Raw genomic sequence first — 14,577 nt, 5'->3', positions numbered from 1 at the left:
TTACATGTTACAGTTTTGAATGACTCACTCACTCTTCTGTCTCATTTCTCTCATGCTCTCTCTCGCTTGCTTTCTCTCACTCACTCACTCACACCGGCACCTGTACAGTCAGACTTGTGATTGTTAGTGTGTGTATTTGTACAAAGGACGGAGGTCAGGAGGTCAAAAGTCACAGGACATTTGGACTTAATTCTGTCCACATGAGGAAGGATGAACCTGCTCTGAAGAAGCCAGGGAGACTAGGAGAGGTGTCAGTGTAGGAACTTAGGTAGGGAACAGGGAAGTAGGAGAGGAGGTCAGCAGGAAGAGTATTGGTACGCGGCCGGTCCTCTCAGGTAAACAGGGTGAACTTTTCTTCAGCGGCGACATTAAAGTCCAGAAAACAAAGAATGAGAGAGAGAGGTGGGGAGAGAGAGAGGGAGAGAGGGAGAGGCGCACTCATGTTGTCCGGGTCAGAGCCGGAACACAAGAACTGGATCAAACCGGAAAAGTCAGAGAATCTTTTCATGTTTTCATCAAAGAGTCAAAGTTCCTGCTCGTAGCTCTGTTAGCTCCGTTAGCTCCGTTAGCTGTTAGCGCTGTAGCTGTTACCGAGTCATTACACCCGGGATATTCTTTGACTCTGGTCTAACTTTAGTTTGTTTCACTGACTCAACTTTTTATTTATGTTTTATCTGTGAAGAGCGGAAGCTGTTGCTGTTACGGTGGCTACAAGCTAGCGGCAACTTAACGGAAGCTTTAGCGGCTTTTACCGGCGAGAAGTGACGGTGTCATGTCCCGAGGTAAAGTACGACAGTAGTATGAGTGATAGTAGTACAAGTACACAGGCACTGTGTGTTTGTACTGTAGGACTACTACAAGTACTTTGACCCCGTTACTACAGTAATACTGCGGTACAAGTAGACAGATGAAAGTACTGCGACAGTAATATTGCAGTATAAATACACAGAGTAAATCACTGTAACAGTAATACTGAAGAACAAGTAGCACAGAACTACTTTAAGTACTGTGTTTTCCACTTGTCACAGGGTGAAGTACTGTAAAAGTGACAGTGATACTGCAGTATAAATACACAGAGTGAAATACTGTAATGATTATAGCAATATTGCAGTATAAATACACAGTAATCTAATAGTAATATTGCAGTAAAAATAATATAATATTTATACTGCAGTATAGATACACAGAGTGAAGTACTGTAATAATACTATTGCAGTATAGATACACAGAGTATAGTACTGTAATAATAATAGTAATACTGCAGTACAAGTACACAGTAAAGTACTGTTATAATAATTGTAGTACTGCAGTATAGTTACACAGAGTAAAATACTGTAATAGTACTAGTACAGAGGTTAAAGTGATGTAAAGAGTTTCAGGAAAATGTATTGACAGTACAGCTAATCGATCAATGATTCATTGATGGCAAATAACAAAGTAAAAGTACTGAGGAACAAATATAAATACACTGTACAAGTACCTGAAGAGTAACCATATTTTATTGCTGTAATTGATTAATTGATAAGTCAGTTTGCTCTTTTATAATCAATCAGAAACTGAACTGTGAAACTATCACTTCCTGCAGCAGGTGGAGCTTCACACATAAAGGTCATGTTGTTTCCATGACAACAACCCCTGCTGCTCTCAGTGGACTGGTCCAGGACCCGGTTCAGTTTGGACTCCTCCCCCTCCTCCTGTGACACGTTGCTGCTTCTCTCCTCTGATTGGTTGCCTGTGACCTGTCTGTCATCATGTCCCTGACATGTCACAACCTGGGGCGGAGCTCCAGACTCAAGAAGTTGGCGGCCGTGATGGTCGCTGCCTACACCCTCAAAAAACTGTCCCCTCATGTGTGGAGGAGGATACTGGTAAGAGAGTACACACATACAAACACAAACATACACAAACAAACACACGCATACAGGTAAATAGGTATGTTTGTTTTGTTTACAGGGAACTGCAGCAGGTAAACATCTGGGTGGAGCTAAACTCACTGGAGGTGCTGTCACTTCTTCCTCCAGCTCAGTAGAAAATGGCAGAGTAAAGAAGAAACGTGACAGCAGGTGTGTTTGTGTTTTTATATTTGAAGGGAGAGTCCATGTTTTTTCAAGCTTAAGAGTATGAAGTATTGACTACGCTGTGAGCGCCCACTGATGTTCAATAACAAAAGGCTTGTGTAATAAAATCTATGTGAGTTCACGTCTTTATCTCACTGTTAGGACAGATTTTTCAGGAATCTGAAGTTTGTAAACCACTCACTCTCCCACACCAAAGTCTATAGAGAAAATCAGTTATTTTAGCTTGCGGGGACACAGGAGCTGCTGGTCTACTGCTGCCTCGTGTGGTCACTTTGTGTCACTGAGGTAAATCTAAACAAAGGTTTTCAAATGCCAAAGTCACAAAATAAGACATTTGAACTTGGTGATGGAGGCAGCAGTGGATCAACAACTTGTGTGTGTGTGTGTGTGTGTGTGTGTGATGTTAAAATCACTGATCTTCTCTATGGACTTTGGTGTGGGAGAGTAAACAGTGACAGAGCCATGGTTGTACTTTAAAATAAACATTGCTATGACAACAGCTTCATGCTGTAGTCTCCAGTTAGACTGACGTGTGTGTGTGTGTGTGTGTGTGTGCGTGTCTTCAGGTCTCCGTCAGTGAACAGGGAGTTTGTCGTCAGAGTGTTTCGTCTGTTGAAGCTCTTGTTTCCACGGTTACTGTGTCCAGAGGTCGGACTATTGGTTCTGCATTCTATCACTCTGATGTCCAGAACCTTCCTGTCCATCTACGTGGCTACTCTGGACGGTCTGTCCCCATATGTCTTTGTCTGTGTCTAATGTTGCGTTTATACCAAGCACAAGGTAAAGCTAACTGTGTTTCTAGTAAAGTAGGTTTGGGTTAGTAACCATTATACCAGGTCGCTGAACTTGCTTGTTAATTTTCCGTCTCATTCAGTGACATCGTCTTACGATCATTTTTCACTTTAGTTGAAATAGTTTTAAACTGGACGTTCTTCTTTGTTTATGTAAGATTCTTCACATTTATTGCACTAATTTTTACTGTGATGTTCTTGAACGCACCACGATGATTGGAGTGAATAATCAATAGTATTGATGACGTGCAGGTGCGATCGTCAAGTGTATCGTACAGAAGGATCCGCAGTCTTTCATCCTTCAGCTTGCCAAGTGGCTCCTCGTCGCCGTTCCCGCGACGTTCATCAACAGCGCCATTCGCTTCCTGGAGGGTCAGCTGTCTCTGAGATTCAGGAGCCGCCTGGTTAGCCACGCCTACCAGCTCTACTTCACCAACCAGGTCACTCCCACTAACACACACACACACACACACACACACACAACAGCAGTGAGAGCTGGATGACCTCTGACCTCCTGGTGTGTGTCCACAGACGTATTACCGTGTCAGTAACATGGACACTCGTCTGTCCAACCCTGACCAGTCCCTCACTGAGGACATCGTCATGTTCTCCGCCTCCATCGCTCACCTGTACTCCAACCTGACCAAACCTATCCTGGACGTGGTCGTCACCTGCTACACCCTGCTACGCACCGCCCAGTCTAAAGGTAGGTCACGCCCACAGTCTAAAGTTATAGTAGGTCCCACCCACAGTCTAAAGTTATAGTAGGTCCCGCGCAGTCGAAAATTAGACCCCGCCAAGTCTAAATGTATAGTAGACCCAGTCCAGTCTAAAGGTATAATAGTTCCCACCCAGTGTAAAGGTAGGTCCCCGCCCAGTGTGAAGGTAGACCCCAGTCTAAAGGTATAATAGGTCCCGCCCAGTTGAAATGTAAAACCCGCCCAGTCTGAATGTATAGTAGACCTGCAGTCTAAGGTAGACCCTGCCCAGTCTAAAGGTATAATAGGTCCCGTCCAGTGTAAAGTAAGCCCGGTCTAAAGGTATAATAGGTCCCGCCCAGTCGAAAGGTAGACCTCGCCCAGTCTTAATGTAAAGTAGACCCCACCCAGTCTAAAGGTAGGTCCCGCCCACAGTCCAAAGTTATTAGTAGGTCCTGCCCAGTCGAAAGGTAGACCCCACCCAGTGTTAAGGTATAATAGGTCCGTCCATTGTAAAGGTAGGCCCCGCCTAATCTAAAGGTAGGCCCCGCCCAGTGGTAAGGTAGACCCCATCCATCCAGCTTTATGTGTGTATATGTGTGTGTATGAGGTCACTACTCTGAGGCTAAAGGTCACGCCGCCTCACTTCCTCCCACAGGAGCTAACACCACATGGCCGTCAGTCATCGCTGGCCTGGTGGTGGCACTCACCGCCAAAGTGCTGCGAGCTTTCTCGCCTCGATTTGGAAAACTTGTCGCTGAGGAGGCGAAGAGGAAAGGAGATCTGCGCTACATGCACTCACGCATCATCACGAACTCTGAGGAGATCGCATTCTACGGAGGACACAAGGTAAACAACTGCTTCTGCTGCCCCCTGCTGCACAATTGCAGCATTACACTCACAACGCTGCTGAGAGTGCAGTTGTGTTTTTTTATTCGTAGGTGGAGATGTCCCAGTTGAATGTGGGTGTGTTTGATTCGTAGGTGGAGATGTCCCAGTTGAATGTGGGTTTGTTTGATTCGTAGGTGGAGATGTCCCAGTTGAATGTGGGTGTGTTTGATTCGTAGGTGGAGATGTCCCAGCTGCAGCGCAGCTACTCGTCACTGTCGTCTCAGATTCATCAGATTCTGCTCAAGCGTCTCTGGTACGTGATGTTGGAACAGTTCCTCATGAAGTACGTTTGGAGCGCGTCCGGCCTGGTGATGGTTGCCGTGCCGATCATCACTGCCACAGGATACTCCAAATATGGTAAATACACACGCGTCATGTTTTTACTGTGTGTACAGGTAAAAAATAAAACACTAATACAATCTGATTGATGATGTCATGCATCGCTACCACTGTTTGACCTTTGACCTCAGACTCAGAGGAGGTGAAACAGGCGGCCATGTTGATGAAGGAGGAGGAGCTTGTGAGTGACAGGACGCAGGCGTTCACCACGGCCAGGAACCTGCTCAACGCCGGAGCCGACGCGGTGGAGAGAATCATGAGCTCCTACAAGGAGGTGACTCCTCCCCCTCTGTTGTCATGTGACCCTCTCATGTGAGCAGCAGATGTTGACCTCAGGTGACCTCGTCTGTGTCTCCAGGTAACAGAGTTGGCGGGTTACACAGCTAGAGTCTCTGAGATGTTTGACGTGTTCGAGGATGTGAGTCAGGGGATCTTCCGTCGCTCTGTGGACAGAGAGGAGGAGTCACCAGCAGGGGGCGGAGCTTTGGTTAGACACGGTCATCGTGTCAGTGGACGTCTGGAGATCAGAGGTGTGTGTGTGTGTGTACGCAATGCAGCATTAGCCTTTATTCCCTTCTTACATTTTCATGCTGTTGTCGTGTTTTTTTGTTGTTTTTATGTTGTTAATGTCACTATTTTGATGTTTCATGTTGTTTGTTGTCATGCTGCAGGTCATGTGATCAGTGTAGAGAAAGGCATTCGCTGTGAGAACCTGCCAATCATCACACCAACAGGAGACGTGGTGGTGACAAGTCTCAACATCCAGGTAACAGGGTGGAGACAAGACTATGACATCATCACCTGCCGGTGTCACCTGTGATATCCTCACTGTCTAAGTCTGTACATTTGCTCCTCTGTGATGTCTGTGGCAGTGTGTGTTTGTGACCACAGGGGGGCACTGTTACACACACACACACACACACACACACAGATGGAATTGAAATCACAATAGTGTGTGTGTGTGTGATGAAGAATTGGATCATTGATAGAAACAAAACTCTCTCTCTCTCTCATCTGCCTGTTGACCTTTGACCTCTGGGCTCTGACAGCTGCTCTGTGATTGGTCCGTTCTCTCTGAGCGTCGTCACTGTCAGAGTTTAACTCGCTGTTCACATGATCAATGTGTCTCACACCCGTGTGTGTGTGTGTGTGTGTGTCTCAGGTGGACGAGGGCATGAACGTCCTGATCACAGGTCCAAACGGTTGTGGTAAAAGTTCTTTGTTCAGGATCCTCAGTGGACTGTGGCCCGTCTACGGAGGAGTTCTGTACCGACCAGAACCAGAACACATGTTCTACATCCCTCAGAGGTGAGCACTACAACGATCCACACAGCAGCAGAGCTCTCACTCCTAATTAAAAACACTCAGGTGTGGACTACAATGATCCACGCAGCAACAGAGTGCTCACTCCTAATAGGTCAGTCAGGTAAGAACAAAAATCCACACAAAACAGAGCACTCACTCCTAATTAAAACTCACTCAGATCAGAACAAAGATCCACACAGTAACAGAGTGCTCACTCCTGATTGGTCATCCATGTGAGATCAAAGATCCACACAAAAGCAGAGTGCTCACTCCTTATTAAAAACAGTCATTCAGGTGAAAAGGACAAAGATCCATACACGAGCAGAGTACTCACTACTTTAGTTGATATGTAGTAGTATTTCAGTAGGACTACAGTAGTATTGCAGTAATACCACAGTAGTAGTATTGCAGTACTGTGTGTACTCCACAGGCCCTACATGTCAGAGGGGACCCTGAGGGACCAGGTGATTTATCCAGACTCTGTGGATGACATGATTCACAGAGGAGTCACTGATTGTCATTTGGAGGACATTCTGAAGACGGTTCACCTGCTCTACATCCTGGACCGAGAGGGAGGTGTGTTTGTGTGTGTGTGTGTGTGTGTGTGTGATATCAGCAGAACTCACTAATGTGTGTGTGTGTCTCAGGTTGGGAGGCGGTCAGTGACTGGCGGGACGTCCTGTCAGGAGGAGAGAAGCAGAGGATGGGAATGGCTCGTATGTTTTATCACTGGTAAATTGAACTCACCCTCCACATGTTTCACTCTCCCTCTCTGTGCTCAGCCATCACTCACTCTCTATGTCTCTCATCCAGCCCTCGCTACGCTCTGCTGGACGAGTGTACGAGCGCCGTCAGCATCGACGTGGAGGGAAACATCTTCCAGGCTGCAAAGGATGCTGGGATAGCTCTGCTGTCAATCACACACAGACCATCTCTGTGGTCAGCACCACACACACACACACACACAGTTACCATTGTGACACTAGTGAAATATGTGTGTTTTATGGAGAAATCAGGTTGAGATGTTGCAGTGTTATTTGTGTCCTGCAGGGGGCAGCAGAGCTCTGACTCTTCTCCTCTTCCTCTAACAGGAAGTATCACTCTCACCTGCTGCAGTTTGATGGAGAAGGTGGATGGAGGTTTGAGCCTCTGGATGCCTCCACCCGTCTGTCTCTGCAGGTAAACAAATCTAACTACCTCCACCTAGAGGTCTCTGATTCTCTCTCTAACATCTGGTTCTATTTTTTATCACTAACCCCTGGTCTGCCTGGTCTCTGGTCCTTGTGGACTCTTAACTTTTAGTCTTGCTGGTTCTGGTCTCTAACCTGGTCCTGATCTCTGGTCTTGCTGGTTCTGGTCTCTAACCTGGTCTCTGGTGTGTTTCAGGAGGAGAAGCAGCGTCTGGAGAACCAGCTCTCTGGAATCCCTAAGATGCAGCAACGACTGTCGGAGCTGTGTGTGCTGCTGGGTGAGAGAGAGGGTGAGGGAGAGGGGGAGGAGCCAGAGGAGAGGACACATGAAGAGGATTAACTCTCTTGAGTTTCCGCTGGTTACCATGGAAACACCCAGCAAAGACCATCATGGGACTGTAATGATGTGAAGCTGGACTGAACCAGGACCTTTATCTGACATCAGTCACTTCTGTGAGGTCACTTTGACCTTTGTCATGTGATTTTTAACCTGTGCAATGTTTAACCTGATAGAAAATATAATAATCAATCAGCTGATCAATAAAGATGAAGAATGTCCTGAGCTTTATTCTTTAATCTGTTTGTTTTTCAAAATAAAGTTCAGTCGGAAAAACTGTTGTTTTTTTCCCTTTGTGACTGCTATGAATGGAGTTAGCTTAGCATTAGCCCCAGTAGAGTAGTTACCTTAGGATTAGAGAGAATGAGACAAACTGAGTCATGCAGGACTTTTCTAAGTCCAGCAGGTGGCGCTAATCTAATATCAGAGATAAAAAACTACAGAAGAAGAATTGTGTTATTCAAACTGTTGTTAGCATTAGCCTTAAAGTGGACATATTATACCCTATTTCCCCCATTAAAATAGTTCCCTGGTGTCCTAATGAACATGTCAGTGACATGCTTTGGTCAACACACGAACACACGTTTGCTGACTTTATCCGGCACATTAGCTTCATATAGAAAATCCTCTGTAAAACACTGTGCTCCACTGTGCAGCCACCAACAGCACACTTGTCCCTCCGCGTTGACATAATACCGCTCTTTCTCCCTCGTCTGCACTCTCGCAGGACAAGGTGGAGCTAAGGTGGGGCTTGCGAAGTAAACTTACTGGTGGGGCGGTAACATTCGTGGTGAAATGCGCATGCTGACGTCATAAGCGCAGGGAATTCAACATCGAGTGTTTTATCGCTTATACTTACACTAAGGGGGACCACGAAAACAGGACTGAGTATTCTTTGTCCACACTTTGGTGACTGGTAGGGCCTCCAGAGTCCCAAATATAAGTATTGAAATGGTTAAAAAGTTGATTTTGCATAATATGTCCCCTTTAATAGAACTTATCTTAACATGACTTGTCTTAACTTAAGTTGACTTAAGTTGACTTAAGTTAAGTTACTCAGGTCAGATGAGAAAATGAGGTCACTTCTATTTTTACAGTGCAGCTCCACAGACCCGCTGTGACCTATGACCCTGACCTCCAGAGGACCCTCTTGTCCTCCGGAGTCACATGACTGCGGGGGCGTGGCCCCTGTGTTGAGAACCAGTGAAAAAGGAATTTCTCTGTTTTTGTTCTATTGTCAGCTGATTATTGATTAATGACGTCATAATAAAAAACTGTCGCCAATAACGAATAAATCAATCACTGATTGATCGATATTGTCAGTGATCGCGGTTGTCGGAGGCAGACCCTCGTGCCGCCGCAGAGGAGCGTCAGAAAAGCGTCCTAGCGCAGCGCGGCGGGGCGGGGTCTGTGTCGGACCTGTTGTGCGGCTCTCGGTTTGGATCTCTGCTGCGTCTCCGCTCAACTCTGCGCCTTTTCTGGAAGTTTGTCGGGGCGGGTCAAACTGCGGCGGACCGCGAAGCAGCGCGCCGAGCTCAGGTGAGTCTGACCCGGATCACACGGTTCGGTTTTCACGGTGCCAACATTCCCGGAGCCGCAGCTGCTGCAGGAGGGAGGGAGTGGGATTCAGGCGTGTCTGACAGCCGCGCGCCAGACTCCGTTCACACATGTGACGCTTTTTCTTGTTGTCTCTTGTCTTTTACACCGTGGACGTGACCAGGGAAAGTTAAACGTGTTTTTATAGGATCGCGAGGACGGATTCTTTGATTCGGCACGAACCACGTAAGTCGTTAACGGTTGTCATTGTCGGTTTCCCGGTTTGAATTGTCACAATTGTTAACAGACACCGGCAGAGGCTGCGGAGCAGCGAGTGTTAAAGTAGCTGTTTCTTTAACGAGGTTTGGTTCGTGTGAACCTGCTGCTCAGTCACTTTTCTTTGGTGTGTGTGTCTGTGTGTGTGTGTGTGTTTTCGCAGCCTGTCCCGGCACGGCTCGGCTCTGAGTAACTGACATTCCAGCACACACTCACACGCGCGCTCGCGCACACACACAAACAAGTGAATTTTCACCTTTGATGACGTTACATAAGGAAAGAATGTGTCACGTGACTGAACAAAACAAAATAGACAATAATGGTGAGCCCCCCCGCCCACACACACACACACACGCACACACACACACACAGAGGAAGTTACACGGATCTGTAAAAACCGTCTAAGACTTTAATTCAACTGTAAAATATAAGAAACTATAAGAAAACTTAATGAAATTGTAAATATTGAAAATTATAAAAAAGTGTAAAAACTTAAAAAAGCTTAAAAAACAAAATTCTATTAAAAAATGTGTGATTAAACATAACAAATAATAAAAACTACTGCAAACTGAAACTTTTCAAACTGATTAACTCAAACATAAATGTGTGTGTGAGCATCATCATGAGTGTGATGAAGATGATGATGATTCAACATAAATGTCCATTTGAATAATCTGAAGGATTTACTGACTCCAGATTCACATTCAGTCAGATTAATGTTTAATCACCTTTAATCTACACACACACACACACACACACACTAATCTGCTGGTTTAGTTTGAAATGAACTGGACTCAGACCAGTTTACGACTGACGTCATTATTTATCCTAACACTGTGTCTCACACTGAGAGACACTGGGAGACACTGGCAGACACTGGGAGACACTGAGAGACACATTAAACCATGTGTCATCTTGTGGAAATCATTAGTAATCTATCATTTTTCAGGTGAACTCATAAATGAAGCTTTGGTCCGGATCAGTGAGGAACCAGAACCAGTTTACTACCAGCTCATTATACTCATTCAGGTCTTGTAGTGTGTGTGTGTGTGTGTGTGTGCGTGCGTGCGTGTGTGTGCGTGAGAGACTCATCTGCAGATCAAAGACACACTGGTTCTGTTCCTGAGGGACTTGAACACATACACACACACTTAACTACCTGAGGGTGAGGGGATCAAAAAATGTATAAACTTAAGAAGACATTTTCTTGTGTTTATCCCTGAAGGCTCTTTTTGTCTTTTTGAGGGCTAAGACCTGGTTTTAGGGTTATGGTAGGTCACACCTTCACCTTCTGGCTGTTAGCCACAGATGTTTGTTTATTTTCCACAACGACCACAGGACCTGTGGACCAATGTCCTGCAGAGTGTCCTGTAGAATGTCCTGCAGAGTGTCATGTCCTGCAGAGTGTCATGTTGTGTGTCCTGTAGAATGTCCTGCAGAGTGTCATGTAGTGTGTCCTGTAGAATGTCCTGCAGAGTGTCATGTCCTGCAGTGTGTCATGTAGGTGTGTCCTGTAGAATGTCCTGCAGAGTGTCATGTCCCTGCAGAGTGTCATCCAGTGTGTCCTGTAGATGTCATGTAGTGTGTCCTGCAGTGTCCTGTGAGGTGTCCTGCAGGTGTGTCCTGTGTAGAGATGTCATGTCGCAGAGTGTCTGTAGTGTGTCCTGTAGATGTCATGTATAGTGTGTCATGTCCTGCAGTGTCATGTATTGTGTCCTGCAGAGTGTCCTGTAGTGTGTCCTGCAGTGTCCTGTAGTGTCCCTGCAGAGTGTCATGTAGTGTGTCCTGCAGAGTGTCATATAAAGTGTCCTGTAGTGTGTCCTGTAGAGTGTCCTGCTCAGTGTCATGTAAAGTGTCATGTAGTGTGTCCTGTAAGTGTCCTGCTCAGTGTCATGAAGTGTGTCCAGAGTGTCCTGCAGAGTGTCATGTATGTCCTGTAAAGTGTGTCCTGCAGAGTGTCCTGTAGTGTGTCCTGCAGAGTGCCATGTAGAATGTCATGTCCTGCAGGGGAATAATGTCCTGCAGGGGTGTGCTGTAGTGTGTCCTGTAGTGTGTCCTGTAGAGTGTCCTACAGAGTGTCCTGTAGTGTGTCCTGCATACTGCCATGTAGAATGTCATGTCCTGCAGAGTGTCCTGTAGAGTGTCCTGCAGAGTGTCCTGCAGAGTGTCCCTCAGAGTGTCCCTCAGAGTGTCATGTATTGTCCAGCAGAGGGTGCTGTCTGCAGCTGGACTTAATGCTGCGTTCCATTTCGGGGTTTGTGAGGTTGCTCTGACTTCCTGTGTTTGAAATCTGACTTGAGTGGGAGTTTAAATTCCGACTACAACTGGAACGCAACACAAGGACAATTCAACATGAGCAGTGATGACAGCCTCATTATTTTATTATTTTTCTTTGTGATTTTTCATTTTTTAGAAAAACAAACGTGAAACGTTTTTGAAACATTTCTTTTAATTGTTAACGATAAACTGAGGAGTTTATTAACATGTTTGTGAAAGTGTTGTTCAAGATCAGGCAATAAAAAAACTCGCACAGACGTGGGTGTGTGTGCGTGGGTGTGCGTGTGCGTGTGTGCGTGTGTGTGAGACCGCTGTTGATCCCAGATTAGGGCGTGGCCTCTTTATAGATCTTACACACTCACACACGAGTGTAGTATGAATGAAGTGTCCTTGATCACACCCTCCCCAACACACACACACACATGCACACACACACACATACACACACACCATCCCCCTCCCCTGTGTCAGATCACACACACGTTGACTGTGTGTAGCTGGAGGTGATTTTAATAAATCATAAAGAAGATGAATAGCACACACAGTAACACACACACACACACACACACATTACATGATAAAAGATAATTTCTTCACTGTGGCTAAAACATTTTTTATTTACTTTGTTTGAAAACGTTTGTTACTTTTTTAGAGAAAATGAAAGACCACTTATCTGTGTGTGTGTGTGTGTGTGTGTGTGTGTGTGTGCATGTGTGTGTGCGTCTGTATGTGTGTATAATGAAGGAGGAAGTGTTACACTGAGCTGTGTTTAGTGTCGCTCAGTTTCCATTTCCTCTGCTCGTTCGTCCTCTTCCTTCCTTCCTTCTCTTTTTGCCCCTGTGATGTTGTTTTTATTTGAAAACACTGTTTTCAAATAAAAACAACATCCACATGAACACGCCTGAACACACAGGTCACAAGATAATTCATGTTCTTCAATACAATAATTTGAAATTGGAATTATTATGACTCTGTTTTTCTTAAATGTGAATATTTTCTGGTTTATTTTCCTCCATAAAACAAAGAAATCATTTTCATCAGTGTTTTCAGCTCGTGGGGAAACCTCTGGTGTTAGCTGCTAATGTTAGCATCTAGACGTAAACCATCATTCAGCATTATTTTTAATGCCATATTAGCATGTTAGCATATAAAGCAGCTACTTTGCAGCCTGACACACTTCACTTCACTCTCAGTGAAAACAAAATGGCTCCCAGCAGAGACACAAGGATCAACAGGTTTCAAACATTTAGCTCATATTTACGTTAGTTTAAGTCTCCAATATCTTTAAGAACACGTTCACGTCTTCATTTCACTGTGAGACAGACGTTTGTAAAACACTCACTCTCCCACACCAAAGTCCACAGAGAAAATCAGTGATTTTAACATCACACACACACACACACACACACTGCTGCCTCCATCACTCAGTTCAAATGTCTTATTTTGTCACTTCAGTGTTTGAAATCCTTTGCTCAGTGACACAAAGTGACCACACGAGGCAGCAGAGGACCATTACATTACATTACATTACATGTCATTTAGCAGACGCTTTTATCCAAAGCGACTTACAAAAGTGCATTTAAACATTTGGGTACATATAAGAGCTAGAAGTAAGTAAGAGCTTCAAGTAGAACAAACTATGAAGTGCTAGTCATAAGTGCGATGTACAAGTTTTTTTTTTGTCGTCTTAGTCGAGGTAGAGTCGGAAGAAATGTGTTTTTAGTCGGCGTCGGAAGAACATACCACATACACATATTACTATATTGTCGCGAAAGACACAATATGATAACAGTGAGAGTCACTGCTTCATTAAAACAGTTATTAACACACACCACACACACATTCAGCCCCACCCACCCTCTCAATGTGAATGTTCAGATTACACACTGTGGAATAATGTGGTGTCACTGCCATCACACTGTGTGTGTGTGTGTGTGTAATTGGTATGTTTCAGTGCAGCTGTCTTCAGTCACTGGCATCTGTTACACCCCCAACTTAGAACACACATGTACAAGATAAAACACTGTCAGTGTGTGTGTGTGTGTGTGTGTTCCACATATACAGATTATAACTCCATGTCTCAGTTTGCACAGTTACAACCATCAGATTACCTCCTACAGATTAATGAATGAAACCTAATCTGCTGACTGTGTGTGTGTGTGTGTAGATTAAATGTTTGCTGGGTGTTTTTCTCCTTCTGTTAGCGTCCTCTTGCTGACAGTCAGATTTCTCTGTGTCTGATGGATGAATAGACTCTCTCTGTGTTTGACCTCTGACCTCAGAGCTTCCTCTGACACTGCGTTTGACGTTGATGTCGATGTGAGGGTCAGAGTCAGAGTTTCAGAATAAAAGCCTCAGTGCAGTGCAAGACACAAAAAGACTGTTCCTCACAAAGACACTGAAGTAACCATTCATCCTTCAAGGACGAGTCTGTGTGTGTGTGTGTGTCTGTGTGTCTCTGTGTCTCTGTGTGTCTCTCTGTGTCTCTGTGTGCTCTGTGTCTGTGTATGTATCTGTGTGTGTATGTATGTATGTGTCTGTGTGTGTGTGTGTCTCTGTGTGTGTGTGTGTGTGTGTCTGTGTCTGTGTGTATGTATCTGTGTCTCTGTGTCTCTGTGTGTCTCTGTCTGTGTCTGTGTGTGTGTATGTATCTGTGTGTGTGTGTGTCTCTGTGTGTCTCTCTGTGTCTGTGTATGTATCTGTGTGTGTATGTATGTATGTGTCTGTGTGTGTGTGTGTGTCTGTGTGTGTGTGTGTGTGTGTGTCTGTGTCTGTGTGTATGTATCTGTGTGTGTCTGTGTGTGTCTCTGTGTGTCTCTCTGTCTGTGTGTATGTATCTGTGTGTGTGTGTGTGTTTGT

At 45.1% G+C, this 14,577-nt stretch overlaps 2 protein-coding genes across 5 annotated transcripts in view; both read left to right on the top strand.

Annotated features, from left to right (window-relative positions):
* Positions 1-131: 131 nt before the first annotated feature.
* On the top strand, positions 132-7,906 carry abcd1 (ATP-binding cassette, sub-family D (ALD), member 1). 3 transcript variants are annotated; one of them, XM_044039178.1, is made up of 18 exons: positions 132-335; positions 683-782; positions 1,586-1,868; positions 1,954-2,063; positions 2,645-2,802; positions 3,122-3,309; positions 3,401-3,575; positions 4,226-4,416; positions 4,635-4,815; positions 4,929-5,071; positions 5,156-5,327; positions 5,469-5,563; positions 5,960-6,105; positions 6,533-6,678; positions 6,750-6,834; positions 6,916-7,041; positions 7,194-7,281; positions 7,489-7,906. In XM_044039178.1, exons 3-18 carry the CDS (start codon positions 1,752-1,754, stop codon positions 7,630-7,632), a joined length of 2,265 nt encoding a protein of 754 aa, XP_043895113.1. In that variant the 5' UTR covers positions 132-335; positions 683-782; positions 1,586-1,751; the 3' UTR covers positions 7,633-7,906. The 3 variants fall into 3 exon arrangements, with proteins under 3 accessions (XP_043895113.1, XP_043895114.1, XP_043895112.1); XM_044039179.1 differs by lacking the exon at positions 132-335 and adding an exon at positions 342-490; XM_044039177.1 differs by lacking the exon at positions 132-335 and having other exon boundaries at positions 342-782.
* Positions 7,907-9,039: 1,133 nt separating this feature from the next.
* The window catches only part of plxnb3 (plexin B3), a 37,510-nt gene continuing 31,972 nt past the window's right edge, over positions 9,040-14,577 (top strand). The window contains exon 1 of one of the 2 annotated variants that reach the window (XM_044037836.1): positions 9,040-9,168. The gene's annotated coding sequence lies outside the window, so the exon portion shown is untranslated. Of the gene's footprint in view, positions 9,169-9,270; positions 9,412-14,577 lie in introns of those variants that run through there. The other variant, XM_044037838.1, reaches the window with a different exon arrangement.

This window comes from Solea senegalensis, linkage group LG11, assembly GCF_019176455.1.
Source record: "Solea senegalensis isolate Sse05_10M linkage group LG11, IFAPA_SoseM_1, whole genome shotgun sequence".
In the NCBI taxonomy this organism is placed as follows: Eukaryota; Metazoa; Chordata; class Actinopteri; order Pleuronectiformes; family Soleidae; genus Solea; species Solea senegalensis.
This window is presented reverse-complemented; position numbering and strand designations above follow the sequence as displayed.